The sequence below is a fragment of the Lepisosteus platostomus genome, chromosome 20 (assembly GCF_059453375.1).
Source record: "Lepisosteus platostomus isolate fLepPlt1 chromosome 20, fLepPlt1.hap1, whole genome shotgun sequence".
In the NCBI taxonomy this organism is placed as follows: Eukaryota; Metazoa; Chordata; class Actinopteri; order Semionotiformes; family Lepisosteidae; genus Lepisosteus; species Lepisosteus platostomus.
Genome location: NC_142630.1, coordinates 16,480,430 through 16,505,620, shown reverse-complemented (window position 1 = coordinate 16,505,620; position 25,191 = coordinate 16,480,430). Strand labels below are relative to the sequence as shown.

General features: G+C 51.6%; 1 protein-coding gene and 2 long non-coding RNA genes across 4 annotated transcripts; 1 reads left to right on the top strand and 2 right to left on the bottom strand.

Annotated features, from left to right (window-relative positions):
• LOC148644640 (uncharacterized) lies at positions 1-2,293 on the bottom strand. The gene is made up of 2 exons (XR_015928661.1): positions 1,763-2,293; positions 1-535 (listed from the first exon to the last, which is right to left on the bottom strand). It is a non-coding gene; the product is annotated as an uncharacterized LOC148644640 (long non-coding RNA).
• A 2,056-nt stretch (positions 2,294-4,349) lies between these two features.
• n4bp1 (nedd4 binding protein 1) lies at positions 4,350-17,284 on the bottom strand. 2 transcript variants are annotated; one of them, XM_088613660.1, is made up of 8 exons: positions 16,823-17,284; positions 11,656-13,202; positions 9,272-9,367; positions 8,185-8,315; positions 7,801-7,897; positions 6,878-6,985; positions 6,360-6,461; positions 4,350-5,348 (listed from the first exon to the last, which is right to left on the bottom strand). In XM_088613660.1, the coding sequence occupies exons 1-8, from the start codon at positions 17,111-17,113 to the stop codon at positions 5,066-5,068; spliced, it is 2,655 nt and encodes an 884-aa protein (XP_088469786.1). In that variant the 5' UTR covers positions 17,114-17,284; the 3' UTR covers positions 4,350-5,065. The 2 variants fall into 2 exon arrangements, with proteins under 2 accessions (XP_088469786.1, XP_088469785.1); XM_088613659.1 differs by lacking the exon at positions 9,272-9,367 and having other exon boundaries at positions 16,823-17,283.
• On the top strand, positions 17,244-19,924 carry LOC148644638 (uncharacterized). The gene is made up of 2 exons (XR_015928640.1): positions 17,244-17,379; positions 18,035-19,924. It is a non-coding gene; the product is annotated as an uncharacterized LOC148644638 (long non-coding RNA).
• Positions 19,925-25,191: the final 5,267 nt, after the last annotated feature.

The window sequence follows — 25,191 nt, the reverse complement described above, 5'->3', positions numbered from 1 at the left end:
CACTGTAAACGGATTTAATGAGAAGGAGCACGAACACAGCTCAAAGAATCATGACACGTTTTCCATATGAAACACGATAAAGTTAGTACTGTAATGGGTTGGAGCAGTGGCCTGTTCAGCTTCTGCATTCAGACGCCTGGGGGACATTCAGCCGCTGGTCCTGTGCTGTGATGGTCGTCTCCTCTCGGTGTGTATTGGTGAGTTGGTCCCACAGATGTTCTTTTGGCCACGTCATGACCTCGGTGTCTGTTTCTTGACGTCGCGCCATTACAATCCTGCAATGTGTGGCTTTGCATTGTCCGGTCCTGGGAAATGCACACAGCAATGGAAAAAGCTGCTGGCTCACGGTCTCCGTCTGCAGTCCTGCAGCCCATCTGCGCTGCAGGGCTTCTTGTGGGACAGGAGATTCCTCCCCACACCATCGCCCACACCCTGCCTTCACCTGCTAGCTTGAACAGCCTGCAAGGCTTGTCAGAGGCTGTCCCTGGCAGAGCTGTTTCCTGGATCCTCTGGACCAGTCTGCCGGCTGCTGCGTCTGAAAATATCAGATCCAAGACAACCCCTCTCAGAGACAGGCCACCTCCAGTCACGCTGATAGCAATCTGGCTTTATTCATTCATCGAGGGGCTCACAGTTTTAACTTTCCCCGTTGTGGTGGTAATTCAAATGAAATCTTTTGAAGGGCTCTTAATCAACTCGTTTTGGTGATTCGACACAAATTCCAAACACTGAGCAAAAACACGCGAGTTGTATTTTGTTGTCCAAACAACAGAGCCCGTCTTCTCACTGTTTAAAACGTAAATATCCCTTCTGCATCGTTATTGTGCATCAGTGTGTTTTCTGTTGCCACCCACACCTTTGCATAGTGCAGCTTTAAAAAAGTAACATCGACTCCCTCCACCTTCTTTGTAGTGAAACTGACATGTGAATTGTTTTAGCAAGTTGCGTCAAATCCACTCTGTTGCACAGAACCCCACAACTGCACCCCCTTACAGTGTCCCATTCCCCATGACTGTAAAGGAGCGAGGGGCACACCCGAGACTCTGGGCTCTTTCCTGCAGGCAGCCTGTGCTCATCGCAGGGTAAATAGAAAACTCCTTCCTCTCTGCACCCCCCTGACTCACTCGACCAGACCTGGGTGATGTCACAGCATGGGAAACCCCCCCACACTCCTTTTCCTCCAGCCAGACCATGATTCATGCACGGTGCAGACAAGACTATTATTAGCCCCCTGGCCTGGGAGAAAAGGTGGGTTTGTGTTTTTAGAAGAAGGGATTACAGAGGTGACTGCTTGTTGTGGCAAGAGCATGCCTGCACCTCTGACACAGCAGGGAGGGGGAGGGGAGTTTCAGACTCTAAGAGTTTGTTTTTGTCAAGGTTGAGAAGAGTGAGGGATTCAAAGCTCAGGTGAGAGGGGGGCAAAGTGGTGGATCTCAGAGACAGAGTCTGATTTAACTCTGCAGCCAGAAACATACTCCCAGCACCACTCCAGTGCCCTGGCGCACTATGTAGACATGGTGCAGAAGCCCCACAGGACCATTGGTTAATTCTGAACTACAGGGAGCCACTTATCCCTGCAACGCCAGCCACAAAGAACCTGATTACCGACGGGATGTCTGAGCTCTGCTCTTTCAGCTCCCTCTCCAGATCTGATGAGCTAAAAACACGTAAGAGGGAAATCAGAGGGATCCCAGGAGATCGGCTCAGTGTGTAAGGTGCTCCAGAGAGTCCTGTGACTAGGCTGACTATCCCTGTAAAGTACCTTTAGGTGGAAGTTTTTCTCCTTGTTCTTTCTACATTTCCTCGTAGCCACAGCCGTCCACATTAGAGGCTGTTCCTGGGGAAACACAAGGACTTTGCCAAGCTGGAGCTGGGCAGGAAATGACATCATTCCCTTGGCTCCTGACAGCCGGGAGGGAGTGTCCGCTGTCTGGGTCTGCGTTGTTCCCCACCCCCAGCCTGCAGCCTGGGCAGCACGGGGCTTGCTCGCCGCCCGCTGTGAGGCTCTCTGGACAGCGCTGCTCATTGTCACAGGGGGGCACACGCCAGGGATCCCTGTCACCCCAGGACGAGCCCGTGCTCGAGAGTCAGCACACAGACGGACAGCTGTCAAAGTGGCCCGGCTCCGTGCAGAACTCATTCGGGGGGAGAAGATCGGAAAAGGAGGGAAGGGCTCAACGAGATCCAGATGTGGAAGCGCAGAGATGGCTGCAGGAAGGGGGAGCTGGGGCTGCAGGCACTGGGCTGTGGTTTAAAAGCTTTGTGATCAGCCCCTGCAGCCCTGCAGCCTGGGGTCTGGCTGGGACCGCTGAACACACGATGTGTTTATTGTGCTGGTCACCCAGATAACAGACACAAAATGCTGGCACAAGCCAGGGCGGTGGGGCTGTGAGCATGTTTGGGCATTGATTCGCCATGCTGATCCATGATCAGGTTTCAACTTGACCGTGGAGGCTAAGAACACAGGGTGTTGAAACCGATTGCATAAATATGCTAAAGACTCAAAACATATTGATTAGATTCACCTTTCAACATTTTACACAGCCACATTTTTAAAAGCCCAGTCTCGGCTGACACAACAGCAGTAGCACTGTGGCTCAGGAGCTGCGCCTGTGGCTGGAAGGTTGTCGGTTCAAATCCCACGGCTGGTAGAGGAATCCTACTCTGTTGGTCCCCTGAGCAAGGCCCTTCACCCAACTGCTCCAGGGGTGCTGTACAATAGCTGACCCTGCGCTCTGACCCCAAGCTTCTCTCCCTGTCTGTGTGTCTCATGGAGAGCAAGCTGGGGTATGTGAAAAGACAAATTCCTAATACAAATAATTGTATATGGCCAATAAAGTGATCTTATCTTAAAGGTTCAGCCACCCAGAATGGTATTGCAAAAGCCAGTGTTGTTTTCCCACAATCCGATTTAAAGAAATGACTTCCCGACTGTAGAAGCTCATCATTTTGTGCTATTATTAATCATACCCCTACTAAGACCAACCAGATTCTGCAGTTTAAAGTGGATTTTGTTTTAGCCAACACGTCTGCCAGTGAAACTTAGTGTTTATCTTGAAGCTAGGAAAGCAGCCAGTGTTGGGGAGAGGAGGCCGCTGTGCATTAGGAGGCTGGTTATGTAAGCGCGCTGTCTGAGCAGCGGAGATGGAGAGAGGGAGACCAGCTCCTGAGAATGCAGAGCTGCTCTGGAATGCTGGTGGTAATTGAACATTCCTCTTGGGATGGCTCTGAAGAATGCGCAGGGGGGAGGGGACAGCGGGTGGCCAGTTGATCCCTCAATTTTTCTCATACTCTTTTCATCGGGGTACAGCTCATGTCTCGCTGCAACACTAACTGTCCATCAAACCGCTATACAGCGTGCTTTCCAAAACACCTACCTAAGCTTTATTACTCATTATGCACTTGAAATTCTGATTTTTGTAAAACCTTATTTGGAATGTATATACCTTTTTCTAATTCTAATATCCATATCAGATCATGTCAAGTGCAAATTTACTTGAAATGAGTTTGTCCGTAACTTGCAAAATCCACATGCTAGAACCCCAACATTTCTGAGGTGTTGCAAGCAGACTGATCTTTTCCCCCTTTTCTCTTCTCAGCTCTGGTACCGCTTGTAACTTTTTTTATTTCTATATTGTTTAAGAAACGATCAAGACAAAAGCGGATTCTAATTTAATTTGCATTAGATGCGGAGTGGATTACCAATCCTTGTCTAAACGCAAGAACTACACGCACATCCAGAATGCTCCATGTTGGCACAGCTCTCACACCACCTGCTTCATTGTCATACGCTGCCCTCTGCTGGTCAAACTGTTTATGCATCTTTGGCAGCAAGTTTGAAAAACCAGAGGAATTATTGGTCATTCAATGTATTCGAGGCCTGCTGGGCTGTAGGCCGTGGATTAGACAAGAATGAGTGAGCGAAGCGATTGAGAAACCGGGGAAATTTTGTAAGATGTAGCCTAAGCACTCTTTTCTCGGAGGCGTACATCGAAGATAAACTACTCAATGTTTCTGTATGACTGTTTTAAGAGACGACTGACATTTGGCCACAGCAGCCTGGCCTTTTACAGTCATTGTGAAATTCGGCTCCAGACGTGCACATTCAGTGAAAATTGGACCGTATATTATTCTTAAAAATGCTTTTGAAGTCTTCTTTTAATTGCAGTCCCAGAGTATGATGTTCAGTACAGCCGGCTATATTGTTTTGACATCATCTGAGTGCTTAATCCTCTTGTGCTATAATTAACCTGAAGTAAGGGAAAACAACATGAATCCAACTGTAACATGACTTGTTATCCTTCTGTGTTTACCGTACAAAGCAAAGATGACAAATAAAAAGAAAAACATCAAAAAGACACCACGATGTTTTATTGATAGACGCCAAACTTAAAACTTTTCTTTAGGTCTGACGCAGGTGTCCAGTATGTTCTGTAGTAAAAGAAATCAACAACCAGATATACAAATACAAAAAATGAAAATATTCTTATGATACAACAGTTGCCAGAAAAGATGCTAAACAGCTCTGGAACCCTGTACAATGCAATAGCGATTTAGTTTATTCCGCAAATATTTCTTTAATTATAGAATTCTCTGCAAAAAATAAATAAGAAAATGATTATTCATAAATACGAAACACCCCAGCTCCAGGTTTAGAATAGTAGCTCGGACTCCCAGATCAGATGACATGCCAGGAGTGTGTTGTGGGGTCTTAAGTGTTCCTGACACAGATCATTTACTTCCCATCACTTTACCAAACAAGTCCAATTGTTTCACTGCCACAAGAACGTAAAAGAGTCAGGAATTAGAACACTGCTTCTGAAATGCAGAAAGACGGACAATGGCCAGGGTTTTCCTCCAGACGCAAAGGAACTTGGGGAGTGATGTCTGGCTCCGCTTCAGAACGGCTCACCGTCATTGTCACGGCAGCATTTAAAAAAAAACAACCCATTAAAAATGTTCCTCTTCTTGTCTTGGGAAAAAAAAAGGGGGTAAAAACGCACCCCCATCAAATCAAAGGGACTCCCCCCCTCACCTCTCACAGCACAGTGCTTTTATTGGGGCCTTAGCCGAGCAGCAGGCCCGACAGCGCGTTCAGGTCTCTCATGTAGGGGTTGTCGGACAGGATCTGGTCGATTCGCTGCTTCTGATCAGGGAAGATGTCGTACAGCTGGCGCTTCAGCTCCACCGTCTCCGAGACGGACCGCTGCGGCGGGGCGGGGGGCTCGGGGTGGGGGTCCCGCTGCGGCTGGGAGCACAGAAAGAATGATGCCGCCTGCGGGACAGCCTGCATACAGCCTCTGGGTGGCGCTCTCCCTCCCTGCCCCCCCCTCTCTGCTGCCAGACTCCTGTGGTAAAAAAACAGGAAGTTTAATTCATTCATTGCTTACACTTATATAGCACTTTTCTGGACACTCCACTCAAAGCGCTTTACAGGTAATGGGGATCCCCTCCACCACCACCAGTGTGCAGCCCCACCTGGATGATGCGACAGCAGCCATAGTGCGCCAGAACGCTCCCCACACACACACTCAGTGGGGAGGAGAGCAGAGTGATGAAGCCAGTTCAGAGATGGGGATTAAGAGGCCATGATTGGTAAAGGCCAGGGGGAAATTTCGCCAGGACGCCAGGGTTACACCCCTACTCTTTTAGAGAAACGCCCCGGGATTTTTAATGACCACAAAGAGTCAGGACCTCCGTTTTCTGTCTCATCCAAAGGACGGCGCCTGTTTACAGTATAGTGTCCCCGTCACTATACTGGGGCATTAGGACCCACATGGACTGCAGGGTGAGCGCCCCCTGTTGGCCCCACTAACACCTCTTCCACCAGCATCATTAAGCCCCATCATGCTCGAGGGTGGACTTCAAAGGAGCCTTTAGACAGAATCACTGGAGTTTATACCATTAATTCACCATAACTGAATGCCTGAATTGCCAACACCAAATTTTAGCCCAGAATTAAAACTGCATGGCAGTTGCACAAGATAAATAGGACACGTTAAAGGTTAAAGAAAAAGGCACAGCAGAACTAACTCCCAATACAGAACCATATGGTGAAGTTGCACCAGAGTTGAAGTAAAGATCTGGTCACCAGGGGGGATTCTGGTTAAAGCCCCTGGTATGTCTCCAACTCACTGTGGTATTTCAAGCACGTTCCTCAATCCTCAGACTCTACACTGTGGAAGGGATATTGCACTAGGTGCTATGGTCAGGGAGAGTGCTGCAGCAGCTCACACCTGTAAATGACTTGAGGGATCAAAGCAACTGCCTGACAATGCCAAGCAAACTCTGGATTTACTCTGGGCCCCTGCGGTCGCTGGGTCCGGTCTCGGAGCAGACACCATCCCCAGCACAGGTACCTGAAATCTTTGGAGAGGAACTCCTCCAGTCGGGGCCCATTCTTTCCCAGCGGGTCGTCTGGTATCATGAAATAATCTTCAACAAATGTGAACTGTAGGAGCCTGTGGACACAACAGTACGGATTCACCAGTTAGCTGCTCAAAGGGTGAGCAGAGGGATTTTTTTGTTTGTTTGAAACTGTTTGCCCTAACCCAAAAGGTGCACTAGTCTTAGGACTATAAGATAGGCTACAAAAACAAACAAACCAGAAGAGCTAAAATATACTGATCGCTTGATCAGCTGCTTTCTGATCCTGAACGGTGTTCTTGTTACTGATTGTGCCCATCAGTTTCCCGAGACAGTACTGAACAGAGGCTGTAGACTGACATGATCTTTCACCAAGAGAAGTTCATGACTAAATGAGAGTAAACTGAGCAACACCCAACAAGAGTTGGAAGACCACGTCCCACTCCAAACACAAGGTAACTTCTTCGACTTTGTGATGAAAGTACGGTCCGACCGATTCATGGAGACTGACCTCTTTTTTATAATCTCCTTCCATGATTCTGACATGCTCACGAACTCCTTTAAATTGTCATTGGTCACAATGATGCCTCCTGTCCTCTCTGCCAAGTGCAGGAGAAACCTGCGAAGACAGAAACGGGGAGAGGGCACGTCATTTCGGCTGGGGGGCCGCGAGAAACCCGCGCCCAAGACACAGCACTGGGGGGGTGGAGAGACTCGCTCCCGGCGCGGTGACTAATTTGAATACAAGGCGTGTGTGAACGTTTCTTCCGAAACCCAAAAATGTTTCATGACACTGAAATGAAAAAAAAAAAACAAGCCTTATCTCTTTTTCACTCTGAGGCAGATCAAAACCAAGCATGAATTCAAACAGAGAGGGCCCAGAGACCCCAGCCTGTCATAGCAGTCGGACCCCTTGTTCCCGGCAGGCAAGTGGATACTGAGAGCAGTCTAGCAAGAACACACCTCCAAACAGGCCTGACGCATGACAGGTGAATGAACTAACTGAATTAAGATGATTAAGGAGCTCAGGAACAAGTAAAGGTTTATTCCATGCAGAAAAGAGGGGAAAAAAAGACAAGATGTCACACCTGAAGAGGACTCCAGTTGAGAATCTCAGTTAAAGTTAAACAATTAAAAACCAAAATAATAAAACCATCTTAATTACAGAAATTGTATACACAGAAATGTTTTTCCACACGATGGAAATTTTGTCTCTCGCTGGAAGAAAGGTGAATTTCAATATTACCTAAGCCTAAACGTTGTTTCTTTTCTGCTCTTTTCTGCACGGAATAAACCTTCACTTGCTCCTCCGCGAGCGGACGCAGCCCCCTACTTGAATTATTCAGGGGCTCAGCCACCTCGGAGGACGAGCGGGTTCCCCGGTGGCCCCGTGCCGAGGGACACCCTGAGGCGGATGCGCGCAGGTGCGCTCACCTGTCATCGTGCGAGGCAATCCTCTGGCCACACACCTCCCTGGCTGGGGTGAACGACAGCAGCCTCAGGGCCTCCAGCTGGGTGAGGAAATGCTGCTCTGTGGAAACAAGGACACCCCGAAAACCTGAGCGGACCTCGAGGGCCCCGTGCACAGCTTCCGCACGCCCGAGCACAAAAATCCCAGAAGTCCCCCTTCAGGTCAGAGACGCGCGAGATGAGGAAGTGAACGTTCGGGCTGTGCTATTTGTTTCTGCGCTGCCGAACGCTGCTGGATGACAACCCCGACTGCCGCGAGTGCAGACTGGGTCTGGTCAGGGTGCTGTTCTACGACGGACGGGCCAGTGGGGGGGTGGGATCCCGAATCTGCGTGCCCGGCAGACACACCTGTAGTGAGGGGGTCCTTCTTCATCCTCCACTGCGGCACGAACACGGTGATGTCCCTGTGGCCGCGCTTCCAGAAGGACTCCACAGCAATGGCGATCCCGCGGCAGGAGAAGAATCTGTGCAGCCCGTGCCTGAAAGGACAGGATCGGTCGATCAGGGGGGCTCCTGGGGTGACCCCTCCACCCCTCACATCTCGGGGGGTCTGGGGAAAGAAGGTAGCAGCCGGAACCAAGAAAGCAGGGGGATGAGATTAATAATAATTGCTTACACTTCTAGAGCGCTTTTCTGGACACTCCACTCAAAGCACTTTACAGGTAATGGGGATCCCCTCCACCACCACCAGTGTGCAGCCCCACCTGGATGATGCGCCGGCAGCCATAGTGCGCCAGAGCACTCCCCACACACCAGCTCTCAGTGGGGAGGAGAGCAGAGTGATGAAGCCAGTTCATAGATGGGGATAATAGGAGGCCATGATGGGAATTTGGCCAGGACACCAGGGTTACACCCCTACTCTTTTCGAGAAACACCCTGGGATGTTTAATGACCACAGAGAGTCAGGACTTCGGTTTTATGTCTCATCCGAAGGACGGCACCTAGGGGACCATGCCACACAAGTATGGGGCAGCCCTAGGTGGTCCCCCCGTCATCGCTGTAGTTTCCCCCTTCACTGCTCTGGACCTGACCTGGAGGAGGGACATGCAACCGGATCAGCCCGCAGGTGTGGGCAGCCAGCTGGGTGGGCAAGGTTTCCTGCCTGAGGGAGTGAGGTGGGCTGCGAAACCCTGCACAGAGAGGCTCTGTGGGCCTGGACCATGACCCCCCTGACCTCAGCAGCCTGCCGGGAAGAGCCCCCCCGCTCTCGCCAGCTCCCAGGGCATGATGTCATCTTCAAAAGCGTTATCTCTCTGCGCGATGCGAAGCTGCGCTAAAAAGCAGAAACTTCCGCCTGCGGCGCGGTTTGACTATGCAGCCCCCTGCTTTGCATTTGACCGATAAGAGCAAAACACGGGAACTTTTACCAACGCACTTGAGAAAAAAAGGTGAAAAGAGGCAGTGATGCAATTTACTGGAACAAAAATAGCCGTACTGTGAATCTGCAGCGATGGCAGACTCGGCGCTGGCCCGAGCGTCTGACAGACGGGAGAGGTGAGTGAGAATATCTGGGTCATCCAGAGGGGCTTCCCTTTTGAGGAGAAAGTGATCTTAAAAACAGGAAGTGTTACGAAACTCTGCGAGAATGACGTGCTCAAGAAAAATTTACCCTGCGAAGCTACCAAAAAAAGAACTAAAAAAAAATAATAATCACACCACATCAATCAAAAAACACTTGGTGAGGTGAAGTACCGATTTGGAAACTCCTCCCTTTGTACTCCAGCGTTACACTGTGCTTCAGACAGAAGACACGCTTCCCCCTTTTACAGGACTCAGTCTGAGTCTCCTGCAGCCGAAGATGGCAAGAATGAGAAAAAATGCGCCGGGGCAAGTGTGCAAAACCTGATCTTTATCTGCAAGATCAGCAGATAGCCTTGCCACCTCCAGAGCGCACACAAAGCGGTTCAAGGTAAAAAAACGCCAAAAAACGCCAGCTTGCATTTCACTCGCCGAGACCGAAAGGTTTCGCAGAGAAGCACGGGGTGGGAGCCATCACAGCTGCCTCCTCACAGCCCCCGGCTCGCACTTCTCATAACCCACTGCAACACGTTTCCCAGAAAGAAAGAAAACAACACAGAAAGAAAGAAAAGGCAAGATCTACTCCAGGAAACGGTGAATCAGACTGATCTTCCAATCTGAGTCGCGCCGCGCTGCCCCCGCCGCCCCCTTTTCTGCCGGCACAAGGCCCACGCCTGCCTGTGTTTCACCCCCCCGATCCCACGCGCAGGGTGTCTATCGCACGCCGGGCCGGGGACAGAGCTTCCTGGAAACCACCCTCTCCTCCCCCCAAATCAGATTTCTTTTTTTTCCCCCCCCGATATCTGAAAAAAAGAAATCTGTCTCGTGATGGCGACGTTCACCTGCCGCCTCGGCGCACGCCCAGCGGCCCCCACGCTCTGCCTGCCTCTCGCACGTCGCCCTGCTCAGACGTGGTCCGCTAGCAATCCCATGGCTTATTCCTACACTTTCTCCTCTCCACAGGGCAGAGCGGTGGCTCTGTGGCTCAGGATCTGTGCCTGTGACTGGAAGGTTGCCGGTTCATATCCCGCGGCCGGCAGAGGAATCCTACTCCGTTGGGCCCCTGAGCAAGGCCCTCAACCCCAACTGCTGCAGGGGCGCCGTATAAATGTCTGACCCTGCGCTCTGACCCCCAGCTTCTCTCCCTGTCTGTGTGTCTCATGGAGAGCAAGCTGGGGTGTGTGAAAAGAAACTCCTGATACAAGAAATTGGCCAATAAGGTGATCTTATCTTATCTCCGGACCGGCAGTGTCAGGACAGGGTGTGCAGGTGAACCAGGTCCCTTTTCACTGCGAGCACTTCAGGCCTGCAAGTTCAGCTCACACTTGCGCTGGGGAGTCAACGGCACCCCCCCCAACAGCCTGCTGTGCTTGTCCCTCCCGGACAGGCAGGCTTGGTGTGCCTTGATGAAGATCAGGTCCGCGAGGAGGAGCCTGCTGTGCTGCTGAGCGCCCTGCAGCCGAGCAAAGGGAGAGGCACCGGTGCAGACCTGGCTGGGCTCATCCCTCCCTGCGGGAAGCAGGGTTAAATCCCGCACGAGCGCGGGGCTCTGGGCTCGTGTCTGCTTGCGGAACACATGAGCAGGAGCTGACAAGGTGCTCACTGCCTCTCTGAGGCAGAGCAGACATCCCCCTTGAAAGCACACGTCTGACTAAGTGCTGCGGTGTCACTGGCCAAGACCACCCCCTACTCCCACCAACACAGCAGGGCTCAGAGGAGGACACGGGCCGCAATCTCAGGCTCTGCAGGTACCGTCCGCCCTGGCTGACCTCACCTCCCGTGGGACAGCTCCCAAGACACTGGTGCGGCACCCGAGAGAACGCCCTGAACTGTGGAGCGGAGGGACTATGGCTATGGATCTGCGTCTGTGACTGGAAGGTTCAAATCCGGCGGCCGGCAGAGGAATCCTACTCCGTTGGGCCCCTAATACAATAAATTGTATCGGGCCAATAAAGTGATCTTATCTGCGTTGGTCACATTCGGTAATTACAAGTTGTATCTGTTTCGTTTTCTCACGACCGACGCCTTTCTTACACGGCTGTTAAAACCAAAACTGGGTACATGGTGCATGTGTGAATGGAGGTGCTACAAACCCCGGGCTAGTTTCCAAAAATGGAATGACTGCGAGCTGTGGTCTGTCTTCACCCGTGACCTGCGTGAGCGAGCCGAGACCCCGGAGACTCAGGGGGGGGGTGTGTTTGCCCCCGCGAGCAGGGGTCCCTGACCCGGGCTGCAGCCCCGGAGGAGGGCACGTGAGCACGTCTCAAGATGGGCAGGGGCTCCCGGACAAAGGGCACTCACGTCATGGCCACGTTGCTCCCGTCGATGATGACGTGCCGGAGGCCGGGCCTGCCGGGCTCGTTCTGCAGGCCGAGCTTGTAGGGGGTCTTGAGGGACTGCTGGAAGCGCTCAGCCCCCGTGAGCGGGAAGACCGTCAGGGCGGCACAGGAGGTGGAGGGTCTGGCGGAGGGCGGGGGCCGCTCGGGGGGGCGGGCGGGGGGGTCGTGTCCGGGCCAGACGGGCTCGGGCCGCACGGAGGGCTGCGCGGCGCTCCGCAGGGGAGTCACGCTCTCCACGCGCACCGGGCGGAAGGCCTGGCCGCTGCCCCTGGGCAGGAAGTCGGTTTCGCTCCGGGCGCTGTCGGGCTCCACGTCCTCTGCCTTCCTGGCGCCGGGCGCGAGAGGCCCGGGCTGGGCGCCGCTCCTCTTCGCCGCCGGCCCCTGGGGGGCTCCGCCGCCGCTGAGGTTGCGGGGTCCGATGCTGTTGCTGCTGGGCTGGATGTTTTCTTTGGACTTCCACTCCATCAAAACGTTCGGGTTGCTGCCGTTACCCCCCTGCACCCTCTCCCTGGGTTTGTGGGGCGCAGAGCCGCCCCTCTCCTGCTGGGAGGTCAGCTCGGGGGAACCGCAGGGATTATTCGGGGAACTGGCAGCCTGCGCCGCCTGCGCCCTCTGGCTCTCCGCCACAATCCGCTCCAGGAGCACGAAGGTGTCCGCCCCCTGCCCCGTCTCCTGGATGACGCGCTCCACCAGCTCCTGCGGGTAGCCCATGGTCTTGAAGAAGTTGACCAGGCACTTGAAGTTGGTTTCGGGGCTCACGACCTCGGGGTCGTCGGACTGGTCGCTAGAGTCCAGCACCACGATGGCGGCGCCCTCGCTGTGGTCGCCCAGCACGTAGCAGTCGTCCTCCGCGTCCTCTCCGTCCTCCCTGCTCTCCTCCGAAAACTGTCTTTTAGTGTCCCGTTCCTCGCTGCCCGAAGACCTACGTTTGCAGGAGGGCCTGCAGTTCAGCACCGTCCCTGCCACGGGCTCCTGGCTCACCGTCCGCTCCTCGAAAGACGTGTCCAGGATCCTGTTGGACAGCTCCGTGACGGGCGTGCTGGCTTGTGCCCGCTCCTGCTCGGCCTGGCGGCTGCAGTGCGGCGCGCTCTGCCACCTGGCGTCTGTAGTGTCTGGCGGGGAGGGCGGCGTGGCGCTGTGCGCCAGGTTCAGCAGCTCCTCCTTCAGCGAGCTGGGCAGCAGCAGCAGCTCCATGGCGTACTTGTCCGCCTGCGCCTCCACAAAGCTCTTGAACCTCCTCTTCACCAGCGAGTCCTTGTCAGCCGGCAGGGTGCTCTTCTCGCGGAAGAGCTTGACGAACTGCTGCACCTGGCTCTGCGCCATCACCACCGCCTCGGCGCTGCCCAGGATCCGCAGGGAGCCCGTCTCCGGCACCTGCACCTCCGCGCTGGTATCCTGCACCAGGCAGTCCAGGAACAGCCCCCGCGCGCCCACGAAGATGCAGTGCATGTCGGGCGGGTAGCTCTCCTTCTCCTGCAGCTCCGGGTTACACAGCCCCTTCACGTACTCCTGCAGACACAAGAAAGCCATGGAAGAACGGCAGCAGGAACAGCAACCCCTTCAGACCACCACCACAAAACCTCAGTTTGCTGAAGGGCTGCCTGCAGTTACACGGGATTATAGATCTTTGTAAATAAGCCAAATTCTATAACCTGTATAGCATGAATAATTCAGGTGGCGTGTGGAGGCTGCAAAGGAACAAGCAATAGGTTTATTCCATGCTGAAAAGGGAAGAGAGAAAACACGTTTTGGCCATGGAGCCTTCTTCAGTTGGTCTACACGCTACACAACCACGCTACACACAGTGCATTTCACTCAAAAGCATCCTTGTGATGCCAGGCCAGACGTCTACACTACAAACACACCGATTCCCCCCTGGAAACATTACCAGAATTTCCACAAACACAGCAGCGCATGGGAAAGAAGCCAATCAGAAACAGGGAGAGGGAAACTGGGATCGAGGGGAGGGCCTGGGCTAAGTGCCGCTGTTCCTGCAGCTCACAGTCACGGTGTCCGAGCGGGGAGCCGGGAACTGTGGGACTGCAGGACCCAGCCTGGCCGTGTGACGTCATGCCCTGACAGCGCTCTGCGCCACGCTGTGGTGTCCTTACTGTCTGTGATGTCACACACTGACAGCGCTCCGCGCGGTGCTGTGGTGTCCTTACTGTCTGTGATGTCACACACTGACAGCGCTCCGCGCCGCGCTGGGGTGTCCTTACTGTCTGTGATGTCACACACTGACAGCGCTCCGCGCGGTGCTGTGGTGTCCTTACTGTCTGCGATGTCACACACTGACAGCGCTCCGCGCCGCGCTGGGGTGTCCTTACTGTCTGTGATGTCACACACTGACAGCGCTCTGCGCCACGCTGTGGTGTCCTTCCTGTCTGTGATATCACACACTGACAGCGCTCTGCACCACGCTGTGGTGTCCTTCCTGTCTGTGATATCACACACTGACAGCGCTCTGCACCACGCTGGGGTGTCCTTACTGTCTGTGATGTCACACACTGATAGCGCTCCGCGCTGCACTGTGGTGTCCTTCCTGTCTGTGATGTCACACACTGACAGCGCTCCGCGCGGTGCTGTGGTGTCCTTACTGTCTGTGATGTCACACACTGACAGCGCTCCGCGCCGCACTGTGGTGTCCTTACTGTCTGTGATGTCACACACTGACAGCGCTCCGCGAGGCGCTGCGGTGTCCTTACTGTCTGTGATGTCACACACTGATTCATGACAGCACAGCGCAGGCTAACCCTCCACACAACCACCAGACCACATCAATAACCAAGCTCCAGGACCATACGGAAAACATAACAACAACAAACATTAAAGCTACCAGGCAGAGCTAGAAAGCTGACCCCATAGAAGGCCAGAGGGGATTTTTGTTTTTCAAGCTGTCAGGCTTTTTTTGCCCGTCGGCTCTCTCAGCTGCGCTGCTCCATCAAGCAAACTCAAGGAGCACAAGTCCCATCATCTCGACTCACACTGAGAGCATATCTGCGATCCGAGATGTGTTTCAACACAGAGGCCTCTTGTTTACAGGAAAATCTAAGTAGGAACAGGGGCGCACGTGGGCGCAGGGGTGAGCATTGCTGCCTCACTGGGGCCCCAGGGTTCAATTCCTGGGGTGCTGTCTGTGTGGAGTTTGTATGTTCTCCCTGCGTTTGCATGGGTTTCCCCCCTACAGTGCAAAAACATGCTGGCAGGTTAGGTGTCTTGGGGGAAACCTGCCCCGGTGTGAGTGTGCGTGTCTGGTGTGCTGGCCAGGGTGTCCACCGTCTTGCTCCCTTGCTTGCTGGGATAGACTCTGGCTGCAGCGGTAAGAAAACTGGATGGAGGATTAGCAGGAATAAACTACTGGATGATTTCTGGAGCTGTAGGAAAGCAACATCCTGAAACATGAACACATCTACCCAGACTGACAACAAATCAGGCAAAAGGCTGCAAGGTTCCAGCCCCTGGGCGTCATTGACACTATCATTCTGAGTGGAGCGTGGGGGAAAATCTGAAATGGACTGCGCTACAAGGCCACGGGAGTCTCGTCAGTGTCATGTACCCTGGCAGGATCGTGTGACGGCGTTGAAAGATGTCACTCTGTATTTACACTGTCATGCAGAGCGGTGGCTCTGTGGCTAAAGGTCTGCTCCTGTGACTGGAAGGTTGCTGGTTCAAATCCCGCAGCCGGCAGAGGAATCCTACTCCGTTGGGCCCCTGAGCAAGGCCCTTCACCCCAACTGCTCCAGGGGCGCCGTACAATGGCTGACCCTGCACTCTGACCCCCAGCTTCTCTCCCTGTCTGTGTCTCATGGAGAGCAAGCTGGGGGTCTGCGAAAAGACAAATTTCTAATGCAAGAAACTGTATAGGGCCAATAAAGAGATGTTATGTTCTTCAACAGACAGACGCGAGCATTCAGTAGGGAGAGCCAATGCAAGCCTCAGGCAGACATGGCTTTCTGACTTTGTGACTTTTTTTACTCTGCTGCTGCCTCTCCAAAACCTTTCTGGTAGGAAGCAAAACAAAAAACAAAAAACAACGGCATAAAAAAACTGCCCAGTGGGGAAAGGGTAAGCAGGGATTTTTCTCCCCAGCAGTGCTTACTCTACAGCAGTTAGCACTTCAACCAATGACTTCCTCACTATGGCCCAGGCAGAGCGCTGCCTCATTCCGCTACCAGTGCGTGAAGACCGGTGCGGAAAAAAAAGAAGTTGTCAGGCGCTGGGTTTTCCCTCTCTTGCTTTTGTTGTTTTTTTTTTTGGAGGGGGGGGGAGTTGAGAAGTTTACTGGCACTGAGAGCAACAGTTTCCAGGTTTATTTTCGCTCCCTCCTTGCCCTGCTCTCTCGACACCCGACCCGGCCTGCCCGTGAAACACCTGAAACTCGGCCGCAGGCATCACAGGGCAGTCGCACAGGGCCAGCAGCAGGCTGACAGCAGGACGGACCCCCTCAGAGGCCATGCCGGCTGGAACCGGGGCGGCTGGAGCGGCTGCAAGCTTTGACTTCACAGCAGAAGCGAAACGACAAACCCGGTCATTTCCAATAACACTCGGTGGTTTTCTTAGAGATACGCGACAAACCCGTCTGAGACAGGAAGGAAACGCGTCTAATTTTAGCCTTGGGATTGGGATCCGAGGCGGGTTCACCACGAACTTCAAGATGCGTGACACACCGAGAGATAAGCGCGCGCTCACACCCACTCCCACGCACTTGACGCCCGATACTGGGAGATAACTGCGCTCCCACTGTCACCAGCGGTGGCTTAGCTGGCTGTCTTGGCCGGATGCCACCGTGGCCTTCAAGCCGTAGGGCGACAGAAGAGTCGCGTCACCTACATCGCCCCAGCTACGCTACACAGCGGCTGTCGCAACACGAGGGTAGAGGCAGTTTTCCGACGTCAGCCAGAAGCGGAAATCGTGTCCCTTGAGCAAGGCACCGTGCCTGCCGTGGGGAGGGAGAGAGTTGTGCAATCGCTCCTGTCCGCCTCACCTGGCAGCGGTACGGTGCCGCTCTGCTCCGGACAGCTTTCTGTAATCACGCCACCCTGACTACGCTTCCCCTCGGGAACCCAGCGGCGCAGCAATGCGCAGTGCCCCCCGCCTCCCCCCGGCCCGGGGCGACCCAGCTCACTCACCTTCGCCCGGGCTACATCGGCTCTCTTCCCCCTGAGCTGCACCCAGATCAGCCTGGCGGCTCGGCTGCCGTGGGCTGGGGACGGGTCCAGCAGGCCGATGATGGTGAACACCACCCGGAAAAGCTGCTCTACCCTCGGCCTGACGCACCTCAGCTCCTCCTGCCTGTCTTCGGGCGCCGTGAACTCGTCCAGGGTGAGCGCCTCCGGCAGCTGCCTCTCTGCGGACGGGGCGCCGCGGCAGGACGCCTCGCCGGCCGGCCTCTTCCCGAGCGGGGGCCGTGCGGCGGACATCGTAGTGCGTATCCCCCGTTCCTAACGCGTTTCTCTCAAGAGCTCAGCTAGGTACACATTTTGCGTTTTTTCTCCAATCCTCTGAGGACGTTCAGACCTCATCGTGTTGATGTTGACACTCTGTGAATAACTTTATTGCTACACAGCTCACCATTACCCCCCAGCCGGAAAGTCCCTCTGACGTCATCGACAGGTGCCGCCGCTGTCAGAGCTTTTTAAGAAGGCGAGAGGCAATTACGTCACGCTGCAAGTTGATCGCCATCTTGGTAGGGTCGAGAGGGGATAAATTCGGCAGTGTAATTCTTCGTAGGGGGACAATTTTCTTAGGAAAACGTTATGATTCTTAGAGCAAAGTTGGTACAATAAAACTAATATTTTAAATATTATTATTGTTATTATTCCAAGAGTTGCACTTATCCATCTGTTTTGAAACCTCGAGACCGTCGACCACATTCAGTTCCGAACTGTTTGAATAAAACAAATGGTCCTTTCTGTCTATAAACTAAGAATAAGAGGCGCAGAATGAGTACTGAGATAGTCTTTTTTTCTATGGCCTATTAGTTTGCTCTTTCAAACCGGACTAGTTGTCTATAATTGAACACATTTAAAAAAGCATCTTCAAAGAACGACTCCAGATTACAAAGTGTATTAAAAATACATTATTAATCTCAAAAAGGAAATACGCCAGGAAAGCTAGAATAGAATAATCGCTACGAATTAATTTCATGTAAGTATTGTTTGCCGTATTCTATAAAAAAGTATTTTAGACACGTTTAAAATATACAGCTGGAGGATTTTGATAATTGAAAGACACTTGCATTTTTGGAACAGTTCGGTAATGATATTTCTCAGCTATTGTTTTTTTTTATTGACGCCTGAAAAAGGCTCCACAGCTGAAACGTGTTTTCTTTCTTTTTTCAGCATGGAATAAAGCTGTTACTTGTTCCCATATTATTTTTGTTTGGAGGGCAATTCACGGCCTCCCCCTGCTGGACCAACGCTTTACCACACTGCTATCTTATAAAGCTCGTTGCTTAAGATAATGTGCTTTTAAGGCGGGTCGTTTTAAGGGGTCTGCCGGGAAATTCTCCCGGAAAAACAACCACCCCGCTTCGCGTTATAAGATATCTGCCCTGTCTGGCCCTTCCTGGTGTCTCAAACGACGATCCCTATCCAGCCTTCAGGTCCAGTGCGTCTTACGTCACCTCTTTCTGCGAGACTAAGGACCACACTGCCCTCCAGTGTTTGAAGGGAGCGCTCGCAGTCATGACCGTTTGTATTACGAGATGCATATCTAGGCCTGCTCATCTAGGTTTGTATGTGCACTTGTTGTATAATTAATGTTTAATAAAAAAAAAATTAAATGCTACAGTAGAAAAGTAGTCAAGCGATCAGTCACTATTCTCCCCTTGAGTCAGACTGTCAGTGTTGAAGAGACTTAAGCCTCATCCAGCAGGGATCGATTTCACATTCATAAACCATTTCGTCTGTCACGGTGTGCCCTAGTGTTGATGCAGCTTTGCGCCTTATCCTTGGTGTTTCCTGCCCTGATCAAAGGCCCTCTTAACATAAGCGCTGGGTAGTTACCACACCATTCCGGGGCAAAGTGTGGGTTTGTAAACAGGTGGGAGTGGACCTGTGGTTGATATAAGACCAGGAAGGAATGGAGCAGTGTCTCAGCACACCCGGCCACCTGTGTATAACCATATCCTGAATGAGCCCTGGCCAGCTGGATCTGCCCACACAAAACCTCCCTTCCCGGGGGAAGAGTCTGGGGCCTTTGTTTAGAAGGCTTCAAAAGCCCCGGTCGAGACAGAACTGGGACCCTTTGGGAGAAAGGAGGTTGGTGGGACAGATCCCATTGGACCCAGGAGAGGACGCTGAGGCCAGAGACTCTATAGGGAGCAGCTGAGGTCGGGGGAGCATGAAGGAGCCATGTTATTTGGGCAGCCAGGACTGGAGATGATGCCAGAGAACTACCTAAGGAACTACACAGGGTACTGAACTGCTGGGCTGCTGCATTCTGGGATACTTGTTGGGTAACTGGAGTTCAAAGGGATGCTTGTGGTCAGCAGGGCCGGATTATGGTGTTCGTAGGCCCTGGGCACTTTCACTCTGAAATGTGCAACAAGAGGAATTGAATTGAATTACGTCAATTGACATGATGCACTTTGAACTATTCTAATGCTAAACCACGTGATCGATGGAGTGAGTCGAGCGACCATCACTTCGATACGTCTAGTTTCTAGAAGAGCCGCTAGACAGCGGATGATTATTGATTTGGAGCACCTAGAGTCGATCGCAAGCATGTTGTTTCAGCTCATTTTTCCTTAGTCACTAGTGTTTCCCTCCTTCGTAGGCCCTAAAAATTTTAATAGGCCCCAGGCACTGTGTTTACAGTGCCTATTGGGAAATCCAGCACTGGCGGCCATTCTGGAATGTTGTGTTTTAAGAATTGTGTTTTTTATGCTTTGCTCGGGACTGTGTTAAATGTTGTTAACCACTAGACAATAAGAAGGACCCTTTAGCTATACTCTGTTGCCTGGTGTGATTATGGGAGATGAGCAGAACCTGTAGCGAGGAAAGGAGGGTCCTAGCTAGGTGGTGTAGTCATGCACAAAGCAAGAATCATTCTTGATTGAGGGGTCACCTATCAATAACACTGGTCTACTAATCTTGTCTTGCACTGCACTTCTTATTTCAACAGGTAATGTTGAACCTCACTGTACAAATTCTGATTATTGTAGTCCAGGATGAAGATAAAGGCACCTGCTGTATAATTAGCCATAATAATAAACAAGCATCGTTTGTGACTAATTCGATTGTCTTTTACAAATGGGTGTAGTGTGCTCTGTTGCTGTGCATGCTGGGAGGTGTCATGGCAGCTTCTTGTGGATCTCTAGTGGCAAACTGTCCACAGCGAGCCGACAGAGCAAAGCGAGCCTGGCAATTGTTCTGGACAGCCTTGAAAGCAAAGCCCGGCTCCTCTAATTAAAACAGGAACAAAGCGACAGGAGGCGGGCCCTGATCTGCTGGCGGTTCTGCACGCCAGCTCTGTGATCATGCCTGCCATCGCGCCCCTGAATCAGACAGGGAACTCAAGGACACGGGGGAAAGAAAGGAAAAAAAGGAAACGGACAATAACAAGCAAGAAAAAAAAAACATTCTGCAGTTCGCTGGAACAGTGGCCTCCCCGGCTCCGCTGCGTGCTTGCCCTGCAGGAGGTGTGGCTGCTTCAGATCCTGAGAGATGGCTTCTCATTAAAACAGAGGAACAGACACAAGCCTTTGGATTTCTTTGGAGTCTCATTTTCCTGTACCTCCACCTGCCTGCTTATGAGAAGGGACTCAAATAAAGGCAGAGGAGAGTCTGCATCACCAGGGGCTGCCGTGCATGGCAGAAGCTCCTGGATTGGCTCCTGCTGCTCTGCCCTGGGAGTTCGACTGTTGTTCCTACTGTGCGTCTCCCCACCAGCTGGCTGTGTGTGACAGCTGCTCGGCCCCGGAACCACCGATTTCTCCTGCAGCTCACGGGCTCCTCGGGCCTGCCCGAGTCTGCCACTCACAGAACGAGCTGCTGTATGCACGTGTCTGCTGTTAAGGCCTACCTCTCTGCCCTCGTCAGCGCTGTGACCATCGAGGCGCTGCTTCCTCATCACCTGCCTTCCCTCCTCTGTCGTCACTGAAGTCTGGCCTGCCCCCACAGCCTGGGGCAGTGCCCGGACCCTGGTTTCAGACAGGTATGTCAGGAAGTGGAGAACATTGCCCCTCCTGAAGGCCGTTATTGGGAAAGCAATGGTGTTCCTGGTCTTTTTGCTTTTATTCAGCAGCCATATCAACCTGCAACTTGCTGCTGGAAGAGGTGTTAATGGAACCAGCAGGGGGCGCTCACCCTGCAGTCTGTGTGGGTCTTAATGCCCCAGTATAGCGACGGGGACACTACTGTAAACAAGCGCCGTCCTTCGGATGAGACGTAAAACTGAAGTCCTGACTCTCTGTGGTCATTAAAAATCCCAGGGTGTTTCTCGAAAAGAGTAGGGGTGTTACCCTGGTGTCCTGGCCAAATTTCCCATTGGCCCTTACCAATCATGGCCTCCTAATAATCCCCATCTATGAATTGGCTTCATCACTCTGCTCTCCTCCCCACTGAGAGCTGGTGTGTGGGGAGCGTTCTGGCGCACTATGGCTGCCGTCGCATCATCCAGGTGGGGCTGTACACTGGTGGTGGTGGAGGGGATCCCCATTACCTGTTACCTGTGAAGCGCTTTGAGTGGAGTGTCCAGAAAAGCGCTATATAAGCGTAAGCAATTATTAATTAATTTCCCCAGCCATTGTTTTTCATTTGGAGCGTAAAACCTTTTGCGACCCTCTTCTGAACCTGGAATCCCTTCCAACAGGTGTCCCAGCTGTCTGGGCCCCCAGTTTCAGGGGCAGCGGAGGAGCTCACTCTCCCAGGAAGTGGATGAGCTGAGTGCTGTTGCACCTCTCAGCCCAGCCTCCCCACTGAAGTCCCCCGCCTCACCCCTCCGGCCCTCCGCCCCCCGCAGCACCTTAGACGAACAGAGGAGCGCTGCGTCTACTGTGTAGGCCCTCCCTGCTTCCCCTAGGGGGCACTCTTCTCCTCCGCAACACTCATATGTCAGCCTCCTTCACTCGGAGGCGAGAAGTATTGACATAATGTAATGCTCAAATCAATGTGTTTCATTATTTGGACTTCAGACCTACACAAGCTGGGAATATTTTCTTTATTAAAGTTCATTGAAGGGAAGTGTTATTTAACAAGAAGAGAGAGCCGAGTCCTGTGGGGAGCAGACTGTAATATCTTCTGATGCGCGCCCTTTCCTCTGGCTGCCTTGCCAGCTGCTCGCCTTGCATACAGAGAGAGACCCAGGCTGGAGGTGTCTGCAGCGCCCCCTGGAGCTCAGCCTGGGAAAGGCTCAATGCTCTGCAGTGCTACTTTTAAACTCGATCAAATGGTCAAAGTCTCGGATTTAACATGGGCTCTCAGCTTTACTTTAAGAATCTCTTTGTCTATCTTCAAGAGTATCTGGTGTCTTTTTTAAACCATGCATTTGCTATAAATTCTGGGAGTGAAAATGAATTAACTCTGCATATTTCTCAATATTGTACTGAGAGACAGACTCATTTCATTTAGGACATCTAATGAAGTCTGATTAACAATCAGCTGTATGACCGGTGAAGCGACCTAATTAATATTCATTCCCATGATATCTACTTGTTGTATTATAACAAATACGTAAAATGTAGCTCCTTATTTTTGGGCCCAGCAGGCTGCTATATTCATAGCCCAGTCAAGCCACTGAAAACACTACAGCATCTATACGAACCATACCATACGAACCATACGACCATACGAACTCTGGCCTAGAGAAGATCACCCCTGGGACCTGTGACATTGGACTCACTTATCCTGCAGACAGCTGACATGGCAATGAGAAACATGAGCACAAAGACCACGGAACAAGGAGCTGAAGTTGGACCAGTCCGTGGTAGCCTAGCCTTGACTGCAGGTTGTACAGCTCTCAGTCTTTTTCTTCTGATCCAACAGAGTGGGATCAGATCTTGGGCATCCAGACTACAGTACCGGTTACATATGGCAATAAAGTTCAAGTTCAAGTTCAAGTTCAAGGTAGGAGCTCAGCTAGTTGCTCTTCCCCAGCTAATCTGGAGCTGTGTTCCCTGGTCAAGAAGCAGAACAGGGTGGAGAGGGCTGCCGATCACAAGAGGCCTGCGCTGATCCCGGACGGATGCTCTTCCTATGTTCTGCTCTGCTGAGCTTCACTCAGCTCAGTGCCTGACTGGGCACAAGGGTCAACTGTCCTGCCTGCTTACCCCAACTTACTGGGAAAAGCACGTTGAAGCCGATCAATGCAGACATCAGTTACAGGCGAAGAATACAGCAAATCGGCAATCAGAGATTCCCATGTCTGGTTTCACCTTGCTCTGTGTACACACAGCAACCTGCTTCATGCTGATGGGCATGGAGGGCTCTGTCCCGCTCACTGAGCTGTAACCCCTTACTGACTCTATCTGTCTTCTAAAGCTCTGGTGTGGAGTTGTACATATCAGCACTGACTGCCTGCAGCTTGAAATTACTCATTTACTACAGCTTGACCAAGGAGCACAGCTTCAGAACACAGAAACTTTGTTTCGGTTACAGGCTACTGGATGGGAGGGAATGCACATTTGCCCCTTTTGCACATTGCAAGACAAACACAAGAACGATGCCGTAGATGCGATCATTAGTAACACGAGAGATGTGGATGAGGGGATGGCCTGTTTTTTTTCCTGCTGCCATTGCCTTACCTGCCCCTCACTCTCCAGGAACACAGCTCTGACTCCCGCTGCACTGCAGTTTGATCCGTTTCTGATTTTACACATCAGCCAAGGCTGCATCCTTCAGATCCATTATTGTGACTAAAATTGCACAAGGAAGCCGGGGGGGGGGGGGGGGGAGGCGGGAATTAACAAAGGAATTAAAAATTAAGCACAAGTTGTACAAATAATGAAACTGGCTACGCCACGGATACTGTATGTCTTAATGTCATACAGAAGACATGATGGATGGATTAATACCCTCATTCATTTATTTCCTTTTTTTAAGTGTACTGTATAATGTTAGCATGCCCAAAGGGGTTGAGCAGACAGCTGACCTTCGACCCCTAGAGGTTTTTTCTCTCCTTACTAAGGAGTTCTTGGTTCCTCTCCTCCATTGTCTTCTGGTCTTTTCTGTTCTGTATTCACATGCTTGGTCACTTGCATTGTTAAGCGCCGTGGGGCAGCCTTGTTGTGAAAGGCGCTATATAAAAATAAATTGAATTGAATTAAATTGCCGGATGTCTGCCATTGTGTCTCCGGTGTGCTCCCGGACCTTGGCGGATTTCGATGGCGTGCCTGCGCGGCGTCAAGGGGCCTGGGGCCTCCTCCTGGGGGGCTGTAGTGTCCGCACCAGCTGGGCAAGTGGGCAGAGGAACACACTGAGATGAATGTGGAAAATAAAAGGCGAATCATGAATAATAAAAGAACCATAAATTCCATAATCCCGGGCAGTGATTTATGAATTTACAGTTGCTGATGGGTCCCGCAAAACTGTAAATATTCATGTGGCAAGCACTAAGCTTTATTTAATTGTGATTAATGGTAATGTGGCCGGGCTGCCTCATAACTGCCAAGCATTATTTTATGCGGCTCTTCGAATGCAAATGTTATTTCATGTAAGATTAGTGAGACGAATTGGGCCTTTTGAGATGTCCCAGCTACATTAAGAAGCAATAGAGGCACACATTTTAACTTTCATTTTTAATTATTCCAGCACAAAACATATCACCCAGAAGTCATTTGGCTCACTTGCATGTCTTGATTGCAGCATGATTCTTATTTTGTCCCACAGACATGCTTGAGACACCATGTTTCTCCTGTGTCACTTGCCTGGAACTCTGCAAAAGAGACAGGAGAAACATGGCTGCAAGCTAATCGCTGACAGCGATTAGGAAATGAGGAAATACCTAATTTTTGTGCTCAAAACAGGTGTTTCTATCTGGAAGAAATCAGGACCCACATATACGTGTCAGGAATTATTCAGCAATTAAAGTAGAAGGACACAATTAAGTGACTACACATCTGCTTATTGCTCTCAGGTCTGAAGTCTCTTCCAGATTAAACTTGGAATTGTTACCTTTACATTGTCTTCAAATCATGCACACACGGGCTACAGAGAAATACTGGATAGCAGAGTTAGCAGAGTTCCCAAAGTCTTTCTGTGCTGGGTGTCATTTGTTAAGACAGTCCGTTTTCACTGTAAGAGTCATACGAAAAGGAGCTGAAGTATGAATTTCCTAATAAAAGTTTCCTGTACAATACTGTGGTAAAAGTAAAGCTCATTGAAAATGAGTATTAAGAGCATGAAAATACACAAAGTGATGGATGATACAAAACCACTGGAAAAATTAGAGGAAATGCACAGGATAGTCTCAGTATAAACATTGTAAAGCTCCCAAAATACAGAGAAAATTTCCTGTGGTAAAAATCAATGTGGTGTGTGTCTTGTGCAAGGGATCA